Below are 16,336 nucleotides of genomic sequence, written 5' to 3'. Positions count from 1 at the left end.
TATGGCTGAAAAAGTTTTCATGTGTCAGAATACATTTGGAGAGCCGTAATGGTACCAAAACAGAGGAAAGCCCCAACATGAGACACCATTTTGGAAAGTACACCCCTTGGAGAGTTTAGCAACGTGTAATTTGTGTATTTTCCCCAACAGGTGTTTGATTCAATTAGGCCCCAAAAGGGAAAAAAGGTGAAAATTTTCTAAAAAAAGTCACTTTTACCCCAAATTTTTGTTAGCCACAAGGGATAAAAGATTAAACAACCCCATAAATGTGTAAAACTATTTCTCCTAAGCACAGAACTGCACCACTTTTGCATATAAAGTGTTGTATGGGTGCACAGTGAAGCTCAGAAGGGAAAGAGGGGCTTTGGCCTTTTAGAAGCCAGATTTGACAATCATCCTTTACATGTGTCAGGATGCATTTGGAGAGCCCTAGTGGTACCAAAACAGAGGGGAACCCCAACAAGTGTCACCATTTTGGAAAGTGCACCCTTTGGAGAATTCAGCAAGGTGTAATATGTGTATTTTCCCCTACAGGTGTTTGCTTCAATTAGGTCCCTAAAAGGAAAAAGGTGAACATTTTCCCAAAAAAGTCACTTTTACGGCTAATTTTTGTATCCCATAAGGCATTAAAGATGAAACAACCCCAAAAAATGTGTACTAGCATTTCTCCCGAGTATAAAATTGCCCCACACATGCAAATAAAATGTTGTATGGGTACGCAGTGAAGCTCAGAAGGGAAAGAGGGGCGTTGGCCTTTTAGAAGCCAAATTTGACAGACATCCTTTACATGTGTCAGGATGCATTTAGAGAGCTGTAGTGGTACCAAAACAGAGCGGAACCCCAACAAGTATCACCATTTTGGAAAGTACACCCCTTAGAGAATTTAGCAAGGTGTAATATGTGTATTTGTCCGTAAAGGTGTTTGATTTAATTAGGACTTAAATAGATAAAAGGTGAACATTTTCTTATAAAGGTCATTTTACTCCTAATTTTATATAGCCACAAGGGATAAAAAAATGTAATAACCCCCCAAAATGTGTAAACCTATTTCTCTCAAGTGTAGAAGTACCCCACATGTGTATATAAAATGTTGTATGGGCGCACAGTAAAAGGAAAGGGGAATGTTTGCCTTTTAGAAGCCAAATTTGACAGAAATGTTTGACAAGCATTTGGAGAACCCTAGTGGTATAAAACAGAGAAGAATCCAAAAAGTGACCCTAATTTTTGAACGCACACCCCTTAGAGAATTTTGCAATGTGTAATATATGTATTTGCCCCTACAGGTGAATGATCCAATTAGGCCCTAATCATTAAAAAGGTGAAAATTTTCCTATAAATGTCACTTTACCCCTAATTTATGTAAGCCACAAGGGATAATATATTAAATAACCCCAAAAAAGTGTAAAACTATTTCTCCTGAGTGTAGAAGTACCCCACATGTGCATATAAAATGCTTTATGGGCGCACAGTAGAGGAAAAGAGGGATGTTTGTCTTTTAGAGGCCAAATTTGCAAGAAATCCTTCACATGTGTCAGGATGCATTTGGAGAGCCGTAGTGGTACCAAAACAGAGGAAAACCCGAAAAGTGACCCTAATTGTTGAATGTACACCCCTTGGGGAATATAGCAAGGTGTAATATGTGGTGTAGTGTAATACACGTGGTGAAATTAGCATTTTGAACATACAGGTGGTTTCCAAATATGATGTGCAATGGAGTCCAAGATGGAAATTTCAATTATTTCTGGAGAGTTCAGTGCCCGTTATGTGGCGCCCCTTATGAAATAATGGAGGGGTATAGGGAGCAACGGGACATAACAGTTGTTACAATTATTCATTTTACCAAAATTAATTCACAATAGGTTGGGCGTGAATTGTGAATGTCTAGTGTATAAGGAGGTAGAATATATCAAGGGACCAACTAAACTTTTGTCACTCTGGAGTTGTCGCAGGTCTCTTAGTAGTATGTAGTGTCCATCCTTAGTATATAGTGTCCATCCTTAGTATATAGTGTCCATCCTAACTCCTCTTTTGGAACAGACTCTTTATTGAGTCTTATCTTTAGAAGCAGCAGAATTCACCGGGAAAATGCTGTCCTGGCAAAACACAAGAACATCTAAACCAGAGGTACTGGGGCCCCGTCCTTCTTGTCCCAATATTAGTTTCCTAATATCTTCCTCTTGAAAACGGAGAAATGATACGGCAGGACCTGCACATTGGAACAGCTCGTAAGAGTTGTACAGCATCATCTGTACAATGTGCACAGCCAGCGCTTTTGTACCATATCTTCGTTTTTCGTAGGGAAATTATCGCCAAGTGTTGCTCTTATTCACCCTAGCAATGCCCATTGTGACGAATATTGCTGCTTTTGGCTGGACCAAATCGACCAGCCAATAGCGGCAAACATGGACAGAGGGGGGCAACAAAACCCCTCTGGACCGCAAGGCAAAATTGGTGGCTGTCAGGAACAGCCGCCACCCTGCCCCGATCACCGTGTCTACAGACATGGTGACCGGTATTACTGACGTCATAAGTAAATTCGCTGCTATTGGCTCATCTGAATTGATGAGCCAATAGCAGCAATAATAAACTGGGGGTGTGTGGGGGGGACGTAACCCTTCTGGTCCATGGGGAAGGATGGATGGCTGTGAGGAACAGCCGCCGTCTTACCCCGATCAGTGAACAGCTGCCGTCTTACCCTGACCGGTGTTGGAAAGTCACTACCCGCCGCACCGTTCTATAACAACGCTCGTTGGCTATAGGCTATACAATCTTTATTTATTTTTTAAGCAATTTAGACAAATAAGGGCTTATTTTTTGCGAGACGAGATGCACTGTAAAAAAAACTTTATTTTAGTGGGTTTTTAGCTTATTGAAGCAATTTTATTAACTTTTTACGTGTGGAGGAAAATAAAATCATCAATTCTTCTTTTGGATTTTTAGCATTTTTTGGGGGGGGGTGTTCACTGTAGCATAACAATAATATATTATCTTTATTCTACGGATCACTACGATTACGGTGATACCTCATTTATATAGTTTTATTTTTATTTGTCCAATTTTATTGAAGGAAAACTAGAATAGAAAAAATTGCATTTGTTTTAGTATTGCCATTTTTATAGCGGCATAATTATAGTATTTTTTGGTTTACGGAGCTGGTTGTAAGCTTATTTTTTGCGTGACAAGTTGCTTTTTTTATTGGTATCATTTTGGTGCTTGTAACTTTTTCGGATCACTTTTTAGAACATTTTTTGTAAAGCAATTTGATAAAAAGTTTTAATTTTTGACAAGTTTTTGGGGTTTTTTTTTTACCACGTTCACCGAGCGGGTCCAATTATGATTAGGATTTATTGTACAGATTGTTACGGACGCATCGATACCAAATAAGTGGGTTTTTTTTGTGATTTAGTGTTTTTTATACTTTATTACTTGTGTAAAGGGAAATGTGGTGTTTGGGGGGACTTTCACTTTCTTTTATTATTTATTTTTATTGTAAAAAACGTTTATTTATTTATTTTTCCTTTTTTTACGGTTACTGACATCTAAGCTTGAACAAGTGATCTTCTGATCACTTGTTCAAGCTTTTTTACAGGTTACACAGTGCAATACAGATGTATTGCACTGTGTAATGTAAGACACTGAGCATGCTGCGCATGCCCAGTGTCTTACAGCCGGGTCCTGCCAGGAGGCACGGACCCGGCTTCCGGAGGGAGATCTCGCAGCCCCGGGCACCGGCAGTCCCGGGGCTGCGATCGGAGCAGCGGACCCCCCCGGTAAGCGCCGCGGGGGGGTCCGATTCAACTTCAGGTAACTTTAAATGCCTCTAACACGCCGCGGTCAGCGCGACCGCGGCGTGTTAGGGGTTAACACCCGCGAACGGAGAAATCTCCGATCGCGGGTGTTAGAGGCGGGTGTCGGCTATAATATATAGCCGACACCCGCAGCTTCTGGCGCCGGCTCCGTTCAGGAGCCGGCGCCAGAAGCTTGACGTAATAGTACTGCATTTTGCGGGAACGCACCTCCCGCGATGCAGTACTATTACGTCAAATGTCGGGAAGGGGTTAAGTTAAAACCTGCGATTTGTGCGAATCTGTTGGATCGTACGACGGCCCGCCCTCCCGATTTGTCATATGAATGGCGGCACGATTGTGCCAAAATCCGATCGTGTGCAACAATTGCCTGCTATACCTATCCCAGTAGCGCGATCCCCGAAAAAGTCGGAAAACCCGACGGAAATGCGATCCGCTGACCCTTAGTAAATAAGCCCCAATATCTTCAAAGACTTGTCTGTGATTAATCCTATTAATCCTCTCCCAACCCCAACGTTCTTCTCATCTTCAAAGACAGTGAATACAGCAGATTGTGTATTTTATGTCCAATAAATTGTTGTGGACACCATTATGGTCACTGGGTGCAGTGGTTCATATTGGTGAACAAAAGTGAACAAGACGTAGACTGAAGATGATTTACACCTAAACCTTGGAATCTAATCCATCAATAAGTTACATTATCTTCCTCGGCCTGAAGAAGGTCAATTTATTATATCCATAAACCAACATCAACTTACTCTCCATAGCCTCCAACCTTCTAAAAATCAACTTTGAAAATCATGCTAATGAGCTGGAGGGGCTCTGTGGGCATTACATCCTCTATGCTGTAGCTTCACAGGCTGTTACACTGTCTCCCCCTGCACCCTCAGCACTACCCTCTACCTCTGCCTGCTATAATCTCACACAGTAGGAGGGGAAAGTGCTCCTTGCACCACGTAACTGCCTATGAAGGTACAGCACCTAGGGCCCCTGGCAACGCCCCCAGAGGCCTTCTGGCTCATTAGCATAATTATAAAAGTTTCATTTAGAAAGAAGGAGCCCATGTATAACAAATATAAGAAGATTACCACATTTAAGGGGCCTGGATCTATGAGTAAGTGTCCCTGGTTTATCATGATGGATTTTGACAATTGATTTCCCTTAAGAACACATCTGAGGACCCTCGATAATCCAAGGTTTAGTAATATATATAAATAGATCTGTGTGAGTCTTAATTTGTTTTCCATGACTCTGCTCTACGGGGTTGTTTTTCCAACTCCTGACAATGCAGCACAATCTTATTCTTATTCTAGCAATGAAGTTCCTGGAATTTCAAGACTCTTAGAATTTTGTTGCTGCGGGAAAAACATACTTATTTCTGAAGCATCAAGTAGAAAAATAAGTCATATCAGCTTTACCGTGGCTTGGTTACCATGGAGCTGGATATCTGAATTATAATGAACAGCCAGTTTAGCTAATATTCTTCTAGTGGGGAATGGCTTGTTGCTTGTAACAAAGCCAGGAATAGAAATCTGTATTGTCCTTGCTTAAAGGGGTATATGAGGAATTAAAGGGGTTGTCCACTTTCCGCAAATAATTGATATGGTTTGTGTAAGGAAAAGTTATACAATTTTCCAATATACTTTCTGTATCAATCCCTCACTGTTTTCAAGATCTCTGCTTGCTGTCCTTCTATAGGAAGCTTCTATGTTTACATCCAGTGGAAAGAAATCTGACCATGGTCACACAGGTGCACGGCTCGCTATATCACACAGCTCTGATTACTCTCTGTGATATAACGAGCCGTGCACCTGTGTGACCATGGTCAGATTTCTTTCCACTGGATGTAAACATAGAAGCTTCCTATAGAAGAACGGCAAGCAGAGATCTTGAAAACAGAGAGAAATTGATATAGAAAGTATATTGGAAAATTGTATAACTTTTCCTTACACAGACCATATCAATTATTTGCTGAAAGTGGACAACCCCTTTAACTTCATATCTATACATGTCGCCCCCAGAAATAAGGGTTCAGGGCTTATTTACTAAAGGCCCTCAGCCACACTTTTGTCGGGTTTTCCAACATTTTGCAGCTTTGCGCCGCTGGGACAGGTATTTAAGAGGGGATTGTATTGCACGTGATCGGATTGTGACAGAAAAGGGGGGGGGGTTGCTTTCGGACGATCCGACTGATTCGGACTGAGCGCGGGATTTAACTTTCAAATTGTGTCACAAGACAATGCACTTACTTGCACCGGGAAGAAGAAGGTGAACTCTGTCGGACCTGAGCGGGGAAGCGACACATGCAGGATATCGGGTGCACGATCTTAGTGAATTGCGGCACAGTGCATTATCATCGGACAATGCACTTTCGGGGAACGCGTCAGGACAGGTTCGTGAATGTGCCCCTGTGTCTTCTTCATTTTACCAAGCACAGTGCCATATGTAATAGAGTGGCTGTGGTTGGTACTGCAGCTCATCCGCATCATCACTGAAATGGACTACAAACTAGGTCATGTGAGTGAAGGAAAGAAAGGGTTCACCTCCACCTTTAGTCGTGCTCTGGAGTGCGTTTGTTGCAAATGTTTGTAAGTAAGATTCACTCCGGCACTGACGTGGCTTTTAAAAACTTTCAATCTTTATTTTCTTCCAGTTTCGGAAAATATATGATAAAACACGACCATCCCAATGGCAACACCAGTTATTACATTTGGGGGGACATAGGCCTACGCGTTTCAGGTGCTACCCTTACTTACAAACATGTGACTGAAGGACCTGGCCCCACAGGAATGGGAAGGAGAAGTGGCTGGGGTGCCAATGGTCCCCTACCATAGTGATATTGATAACAATTCAAGCAAAAATGCATTTATTAATATAGTTGTACTATCTTAAAGTGATATCTAATAAGCCAGGTACATTCAAATCCTATTAAAATGGAAGGGACCCCATTGCAGGCGTCGTATGCTGATGTCAGCAATATTGGCAAGTCTTCATCATCAGTCATAGTGCATGACCTTATCACATAAATTACCCTGATATAGTCAGATTATTGAATATATTTCGAGTTAACCTTTCTCCAGTGCCTAATGATTATTATCAATCATAAGTAGTTACTGAGGAAATAATCGCGATATTGAGTTTCTAAATATAAAGCCCTCCGGCAGCTGACGTACTTGGTTATAGCGTCTGCCCCTCTGACATTCTTAAATAAATGATGCACTGGATTTCTAAAGTTCATTCCAGATATGACTTCCCTGAGGACCTGTATACACACTGGTATAGCTAAAAAAAATTTCAGTGCGTCGATTTAGTAATATTATTAACACTAGAATATCTCTCTCTATATATGAACTAATGGGCATCAGCATCTTATTGGTTTAATGGCTCTTATAATCAGGAAGTTCTGTAATTATATGCATAGAAATGTGCAAACTGCCCGCACAGGTATTTAAAGGAAATCTACCATTTGCTTTTATGCATTATGAGCCAAACATACCTTGAGAATGCTGTAGCTACACTGATGCAGAAACATATCTTGTTTAATGTCTGATCTAAGTGGTTTTGCTGAAAAAACATAAAATTATGATACGGAGGCTCTGTGGCTCCTGTGGCTGCCCCTGCGTTCTCTTATACAGTAGTGGAAGTTACTAAGGGAATCTTGTGTTTTTGTCCCTACACTAGAGCCTACATTTTATATATTGCAATACAAGACACAACCTATGTACATAAAATTGCGCCGTTTCTCCCAGAAAATTTTATAGCTTTTTTTTTTGTCACTCTCAGACTTCCCCCTCACAATCTCTATGCATTCGAGTAACTTAGATTTGTCATTAAATCCGAACACAACGCACACTACAGTTACAATAAATGCTACATTGATAAGAAGTGAGTCATTGTAGTACAAGCTCCAGAAGCTCATTGTAATTGATGAATAGTAATAAAGTCAGAAATAAAGTTTTACAATAGCAAAATAAAAGACTATACAATATTTTTCTGCAGTGACGATAACTTTATGTTTTACACAGCAGCCGTCACCCAACAGATTATTACAACTGCTTTAGATGAAGAATATTGTAATTCTGGGGGCCAGATTTGCATTCACTAAATGCAGCCTTTGTGTTATAACAATAACATTGGCTATATCTGTAGATTCCTAGCGTCATAGGTCACCGAAAATGTCACAACATGATTTGCAAAGACAAAGGGGGAATTCTATTTTTCGGACTATAAGGCGCACCGGAGTATAAGGCGCACCATCAATAAATGCCTGCTTAAACGTCTAGGTTCATATATAAGGCGCACCTGATTATAAGGATGAATGACCAGCAGGTGGCAGACCTGTACACAGCTCAAAGCAGCTGTTGTCTGTAAGTACGGTTCATATATAAGGTGCACAGGACTATAAGGCGCGCCTTATAGTCCGAAAAATACGGTAATCTGTTCTGGAAGTTAAGGTCCATTGGCGAAAGGTCTTTCAATGTCTTCTTTAATTTTCTAAATAATTAGGTTTTTAAAAAAATATTATTTATTTAAAATAGTTTGGACAGATTTTCCCTTAGAGCAGTGGTCCCTAACATTTTTTACCCTAGGGACAAGTAGAATACATGTCACAGGAACCTGGGTGAAAAGAGGTCATGGTGGCTGAAGTTTGGAAGAAGGGGGGTAGCGAGTGGTATAAAGGGGAGTTACATGTGGTGCTGCGAAAGCAGCTGCTGACTTGCCAGGTACCTCCTCCCCCAACCAGTGGTCACTTCTGCCGTGGGAGATGTGTGGAGCAGATGCACTCCCCCCTAGGTAACTCCACCACACCTTCAGCCAAGGGTTGCTCCTGCTGTAAGTAAAGGGAAGTGTAAGGAGTAGAGACCCCTTACACTTCCCATTACCGACAGCAAGAACAACCACTGGCTGCAGCTGTGATGGTGGTGCCTTGGTGGCAGTGCATCTGCTCTTCAGAACTCTTATTACCCAAAGTAGGAGCAACTACTGGCTGAGGGTGTGGTAGAGGTGCCTGGTTTGCAGTGCTTCTGCTCCTCACACCTACTATTACCCACAGCAGAAGTTACCACTGGCTGAAGGCATGGTGGAGGTTCCTGGTGGCAGTGCATCTGCTCCTCTCACCTCCCATTACCCACAGCAGGAGCAACCACTGGTTGAAGGTGTGGTGGAAGAGCCTGGTGAGAGTGCTTCTGCTTCTCACTTATCTCAAATGACCAGTACACCTTCAGACAACTGCTGCTCCTCCCTTGTCCCCTACCACGGCCTGGTACTTTATGATTCCTGATCCAGCATTTGGCAGCTGATCAGTGGTTGGGAAACACTGCTTAAGGAAGACAGGAATGCCATAATATGAGTTATCCAAAATTCCTGGAATAAGGGGAAAAGTGCTCAGCCAAGTGTGGACTTCTTCAATTATGTTCCACTCTCCTTCTTAGCTGCAGATGGGCCCATAGAAGTTTATGACCCAACTTTCAGCTAATGAGGATAGCCAAGGGAGCCCAGTGCCCCAATCAGGGGAGGTATCAACATCCAGACCCCATACAAAATGTATAAACTGAGCTACCCCAAGTCATCTCTACAAATCAACCGGTAACATTTTTGGTGACATTTTTGGAAATATCATAACATTTACCTATATTGGTTTTACAAATTCTTGTTTTTTTTGTAATCTTCAGGCTGTAGCCAGACAGTGAGGCAACTGCACTTGATCTTGCCTGCAAAATTAAGCAGCCAACGGGTGCTGCACATATATCGGTCTCGACCACATACACTGTCCAGCCATAGCCTATGACTATCAACAGAACAAAAGACTTTGTAGCTTTGTTACTATGAATGAGCAGATGATCTTCTGTTCATGAATGTTACTGGACTTAAGAATTTGAGTGCAAGCGAAGTTGGTCTATGGCTGCAATGATATGTAAAGCAATAGTACAGAGCTGGTTGTTCATTCCTTATGACATACCACATGCATGTAACTATACATGCATTAAAAGTCCTTGTTTATCTTACCCTCATCCCTTCAAACCGTGAGAGGGCTCTTAGTGGTCTCAATGCCCTTAGGGTCCTAAGGGACTTAATAGCCCCTAGTTCTGAATATCCCAAGGCATTAGCTATTAAGCTAATAAGAGAAACCTATATGAAAACAAAAGCAACAGTTCTAATTTCTGCACCACATTCTACTATAAAACATGAGGCATCCTTTGGTTTTCCGGATAAAGATCTGTCCATTTTATCTTCTGGTTAGCTGCAAAATGAATATTTGGTTAGATCACAGCACATGATGTTCCACCCGATGACAAAGACCTGTTGACACAATGGAGTACACACCCTCAAAATCTTACCGGCTTTAAATTTGCCAAAATTTGCCAAATCTCCAGCTGCTTTTTGAAGAGTAAAATTTTACCCTGACAATAAAAACGTACCTACAACAAAGAAAATATGTGAACCTACGTGGTGTCATAACCTTGGTCTTAGCCTTACCCTTATGCCTTCAAATCTTGATAATGCACGTAGAGGTCTCAGTGCTCTCAAGGTCCTTAGAGACTTAATAGCGGCTAGTTGATCATACCCGAGGGCCACCGCCAAAAGGGATATGATTGAGATCTGTTCAGAACCAATGGTACGTTTAATTAATCAATAAACTGGTTGATAATTCGGTGTTTATTGTGTTGTCATTATTTTTTCCTTAAAGGGGTTTTCAAGCCAAAAACATTTATTACTTTTCTCCTGGATGGGTGATAAATCTAAAATCTGAGTCTAGCCACTGTTACTACTTCCTATGGTCATGGTGCATTGTCATCAGCATCCACTGTTCAAGCAATTAGCTTGGGTCCAAACAGTTAGACCCCCATCATCTAATCTTATTTCCTGAATAGAAGATAAGTGGTTTTGGACAGAATACCCCTTTAATAAAGGCCATACAGTGCAATTTTTTTAATTTAAATTTTCATTCAATTTATTTATTTTTAATCCAGAATTTGGAAGTGGACCATATATACATAATACGGCCCCTTAATGCTCTCTTGATATTATCCTAGTACTGTGGGGGTCATTTACTAAGGGCCCGATTCGCGTTTTTCCAACGTGTTACCCGAATATTTCCGATTTGCGCCGATTGTACCTAAATTGGGGGGCGTGGCCGAACGAAAACCCGACGTATTCAGAAAAACCGCCGCATTTAAAAAAAAAATAGTGTCGCGAAAATTTCACTCACCTTCATCCTGGATAGGCCGGTGTATTTCGAGGCATTCCAGCGGACTTCAGCGCAGCAGCGCCACCTGGTGGACGGCGGAGGAACTGCTTTGATGAATCCCGGCCGGACCCGAATCCAGCGCAGAGAACGCGCCGCTGGATCGCGAACGGACCGGGTAAGTAAATTTGCCCCTGTATGTTGTTGGCCAAGATGTGACTCGTTTAGCATATAATTGAGCGATGACCACATCACTATAATCATATTGGGGCATATTTATCGGACATTTACCATTATTGTTTGTAATTTGTGACCCATTAATGTCTTAAATTGTATTTATCAAGGGTTATAGACAGGGTCATTGACCCGTATTACAAATGGGGCATTCTTTGGTTTACTTTTCTGGCATACTCTCAACAAATATGTTATTGTAGACAGTCTTAAACTATGTCATATGTATTATCAGACACTTTGCTAAATGCAGTTTAAGACTGCCCTACTGCAACACTCATTGTGACTGGACAACCCCGTTTTGAAATATTCATTGTTTGGTCACCCACACACTAGACCTCATCCATACTACTTTGAGAGGGCCATCACTACACAAGGTCACTTCCATTGTGAATTCAACAAAAATCTGAATAATGAAAGTTGACGTGGTTGAGAAGCCACCAACAAACATATTTATTATTATTTCAATTGCAGTTGAGATAGTTGTGTCATTCGACATCAAGTCTACAAATTGCTCACCTTGCACTGCAACGGAGAAGTAATTCTACCGATTCCTGAAAATAGCTATTACAAATTAATTGCATATTAACTGCTGTTGGTTTTAGCAAGAAGATTAAGTAATCTAAAATCTGACATAAGAAGAAACCCAACATCAAAGGAATATCTAAGAGGACTAAGATGTCTTTACAGTGGTAATCTCAATGAAGCCTCTGAAATTCAGATAGGTGGGTATGGACCTAGTCCTTAGAAAAGACAGGTATGTTTGTTAAATTGTCCCAGACACACATACTTATCTCCACTGATGTCTTGGAATAATAATCAGCAATTATTTTCTAGAAGCACTTTAGAAATCTTAGAATTTCAACAGCCCAATCCATCAACTTGTTATCAGCCTGTGGTAGAGGCGTGCAATTGCCTCGAAACACACAGCTTTGAGATAACTTGTAATAATTCTTCATAAATGAAGATTCGATTTTAAACTATATAATCAGAGTTGCTAAATTCCATTGGGCCATCCATAGAAGGTTTGGCAGCACGGCATTGAGAAGCTCCAGCATCGCAGACAGGGGTGGATGAAGACTTCCATGGGCCCTGGGTTGTATGAATATTATTGCCCCTACAAGTCTGGAATCACTTCCCACATCTGGTTCTAGAATCATTCTTGAAGAATGTGACCCTTCTGATGCTTTCAACCTGCAGTTTCAGGACTTTTGGAGGACCTTCATGTGTACTGAGAGCATTTGTAGAACAGATATACAAGGATTTCATGGGTGAAGCTCCTTCTGATTATAAAACGTGGTAGGTGGTTTGGGTGTCCACGAGTCCCCCAGAAGACTTGGGCACAGGGCTACTGCCCAAACCGCCTTAATTATAAACCTTATAAACATCTTCGATTGAATAAATGAAGGGCCTCCAACTAGAAAGTATCATGTCATATGGGTAGAGACAACTTATAGGCCTAATAAGGCTTCTGGATCTGGGTGCAACTGTACTCTCTTCATGGCCTCAAGTTATGCCTGGCCAGTCTAAGGTCAAACTATTTATACTGATTTCTCTATGCTAAACCTCTTCCCTTTCTGCTGCCTCTCTGTTTTGGACACTACCAAGGACCCTGCTGCTCTCCAATTTTTTGGTGTCTCTCTGGAGATAGGAAATATGTTGACTTGCAGCTTGGCGTAACACTGGCCTCAACGATTACCTGCCTAGACCAATGAATGTGAATAAGTCGTCCCAGGCATTTTCATGTGGGTGTCAGACTGCAGGAAGTAAAAATCTACAAAACCTGAGCAGTGTGTTATCCAGAGCTACCATATGGAGGACCAGGTAGAGGTTTTCACACACACACACACACATATATATATATATATATATATATATATATATATATATATATATATATATATACACACACATATATTATATACACATATTATATACCCCTTCAGAAAAAAAAAACAAAATTTAAATGTATGAATGTTGCCAATACTGATATTTTAAAAAGAAAAAAAATTAACTAAACATTTAGAGAATAAAATTAATACGCAGCAAATGTCACTTCACTCAGATTAGCAAACGGGGCGAGATGAAATAATTTATAAAACAGAAGGTATAGTTCATCACAATGGTATTCATGCTGCCATTAAAGCTTCAGAGAACAGCCATCTGTTTCCTGTTGAAAGATCGATGTGTCATTAAAAGCGGCGCTGCGCAGTATAAGAAAATGTGTGGTTAGAATTGAATCACATAGCACTGGGGTAATTCAATCTACAGTCTAACTACGATATTACCAGCTGTTTATGCACAATAATATCCCCGAGGACGGCTCTGGGCACTGTCTAAGTGCCAACAGTCCCTCCACTTCCCACACGTTTAAGATCGACACTCGGGGCACATTTCTAAAAAGTGTAATTTTGTTATATAAAATGTTTATCTAAAAGTAGTGTTCTATTCAAGCGTAGTAAACCATTTTAAAAAACAAGAAACCATCTAGGGGTACTCACCTGCGCTCCTCTTCATTCCGATCCCGGCGCTGTCCTCCGCTAAGTTTGACATGTCAGGATCACCTGGCGAACTTGGGAGAGGGATGTGACATCACACGAGAGGTGTGAATTCACCATCCATGCTCCCAGCGTGGGAGAGGGAGGTGGCGAAGGCGTGCATAACCAGCAGCCTGGAGCGCCGGACATCTTGTCCCCGCTCTCCATGCTGCTTTTTATAACTTTCTTTTACCGGCATGTCAAGACTAGCGAAGGACAGCACCGGGATCGGAATGAAGAGGAGTGTAGGTGAGTACCCTTACATGATTTCTTCTTTTTTAAGATGACTGATTTCCTTTAAAACGGTTGAGTATCTCCATGCACTTCTGTATGGTGCCATGGTCAACCATATTATGGAAGTGTTTTACCATGGGAGCAATAATACAGTTCTGTATTATAATATTGGTTGCACTTCATGTACTGATTTATCATATGACAATGAACTAAATGATATAAATGTTCTGATCTAGAAAGACTTTTTCTGTAATAGAACATCTGACCAGTTTGTGTTTGTCTCATTCCATCCCCAATACTTTCAGATGCTTAATGCTGTGTCGTCATCCTCTGTTCATAGAATGCAGCTTTAGATGAGATGATATTGTTTTTTGTTTTTGATATTCCTTGATATTCTTTGTGTGAATAATGTTTTTGGTGGCTGTGTTGATTGTAACGCACCCAGTGGCTTTGCTCCAATTCATCAGCCTGTGTACCAGGATTCTGACACCACATAAAAGGTCCTGGGATACTTTCCTCAGTGCTTGTTATAGTTTACAAGCTCAACTGTATTCTGGCTGCTAATATCTGATACCTCATCACCCCTTGGCCTGTCTCCTGCTATTCCTTTAGCCTATCGAGCCTATCCTATTAGCCTTTCCTTTAGCCAACTTTGTTGGCTCTCTTTATTGTGACCTGGCTCTTGTGACTATTCTTATCTGGTTGTTCTGTCTTGTATTGTCTCGTTATTTTGGCGCAGGAAGGGATCATCCTCGGGTGGCAGGGACAATAGGAAGGGACAGCTGGGATGGTAATTACCTCACTGTATCTGACTGTATCAGCTTCAGCCATTGTGTTAGACTTATTTAGAAAATTGGAGGATTATGTTCTTGTTCACACATTTTTTTACAGCCTCCCTATAAATAAAAAAAATGAAGAGCCATGTGCATGCACTTCTACAGTGTACAACTAGACTGACACACAGAAGTGTCCTTGATTAACTTTTCTCTTGGCTTGGCATGTAGGTCATGAGATAAACAACTGTAGAACTTATTCTACCATACTGAGTCTCTAAATGATATGCTATATGTGTTTAGGTGCAACCACAAAGTGACAATCGGTGACATGTCAAGAGATTTTATTTCTTTAATTTTTTTTTTAAAAGGAGTAATTATATGTCAAAAATCAGTCTACGCTCCCCAAATGTAGCTTTGAGGTTAAAAAAAACCAGGTGACTAGATACTTAAAGTGGGCAAGGTGTTGTTATTTTGGAATATTGTTGACAATTTTTAGAAGTGTACCCCATGATATGATCAGCAAATATTAAAGAAAATCTCTACCCAGGAAACTAAATTTGACAATACATTAGACAAGAACATAAGTGGTGACTTCCATTCTGCTCCAGGTTCTTTTGCAGAGTATCTCGTAAAATGGAAACTTATTTCTTAAGGGAAGTTACCTAGTGGTGACAGAAATGTCCCCTACTATATTAATCAGAATTCAGACAATGAAGGAGTCTTCCCTGAAGAAATCTGAGTCCTTTTAAGGAGAGAATGGATCAGGAGGTGAATAAAGCAACAGAGACACCTGAAGAAGAACATAAGGCACGAACATAAGGTTGATTATTCATTCCTAATACACAGGTCAATTTTGTTTTTTGGGGGGGTTGAAGGTTATGTCCACTCTTTAATTTAAAAAAGTTACGCAACTTTGAAGATAATGTACTAATCTTGTAATGATTCCCAGGAAGAGCCTGTATTTGGCATTGATCTGCATTCAAAATCTCTTACAAGCAGCTCAATCTTGCATATAGCTTTCCCTGATTATAAGAATTCTGGGAGATGTTTCCAATGATGACCAGCAAAATTCTGATCTAAGCTCTAGGACACAATTTGTACAAAGTAAGCAATGTATATATATATATACCATATATACTCCAGTATAAGCCTAGTTTTTCAGCACAAAAAAATGTGCTGAAACCCCAAACTCGGCTTTTACTCAAGTAAAAAAAATATCAAAACTCACCTTTCCAGCTTCCCCCGTGCTGGCTATATACTGGGGCAGGGACTGGCTATATACTGGGGGATATGGGCTAGCAGGCTACATACTGGGGGGCAGGTGCTGGCTATATACTATGGGGCAGGGTCCCGCAGGCTATATACTGGGGAGGCTGTCACCGAGGGTGCATTTCCCACCCTCGGCTTATACTCGAGTCAATAGGTTTTCCCAGGTTTTTGTGGTAAAATTAGGGGCCTCGGCTTATACTTGGGTCGGCTTATATGCGAGTATATACTGTGTATATATATATACATATATATATATATATTATATATTTCACCCAAGGGATATTTTTAGCTAAACCC

At 40.9% G+C, this 16,336-nt stretch overlaps 1 protein-coding gene across 5 annotated transcripts in view; it reads right to left on the bottom strand.

Annotated features, from left to right (window-relative positions):
* The window catches only part of LOC140075670 (sodium channel protein type 2 subunit alpha), a 156,610-nt gene that overhangs the window by 17,117 nt on the left and 123,157 nt on the right, over positions 1–16,336 (bottom strand). For 4 of the 5 annotated variants that reach the window (XM_072121824.1, XM_072121823.1, XM_072121826.1 and 1 more), the window contains exon 21: positions 9,813–9,935. In XM_072121824.1, the coding sequence (XP_071977925.1) occupies positions 9,813–9,935 (123 nt within the window). Of the gene's footprint in view, positions 1–9,812; positions 9,936–10,283; positions 10,407–16,336 lie in introns of all 5 variants that reach the window. The other variant, XM_072121825.1, reaches the window with a different exon arrangement.

This window comes from Engystomops pustulosus, chromosome 8 (genome assembly GCF_040894005.1).
Source record: "Engystomops pustulosus chromosome 8, aEngPut4.maternal, whole genome shotgun sequence".
NCBI classification, from domain to species: domain Eukaryota; kingdom Metazoa; phylum Chordata; class Amphibia; order Anura; family Leptodactylidae; genus Engystomops; species Engystomops pustulosus.
The sequence above is the reverse complement of the archived record's forward strand: the minus strand, read 5'-3'. Positions and strand labels throughout refer to the sequence as shown.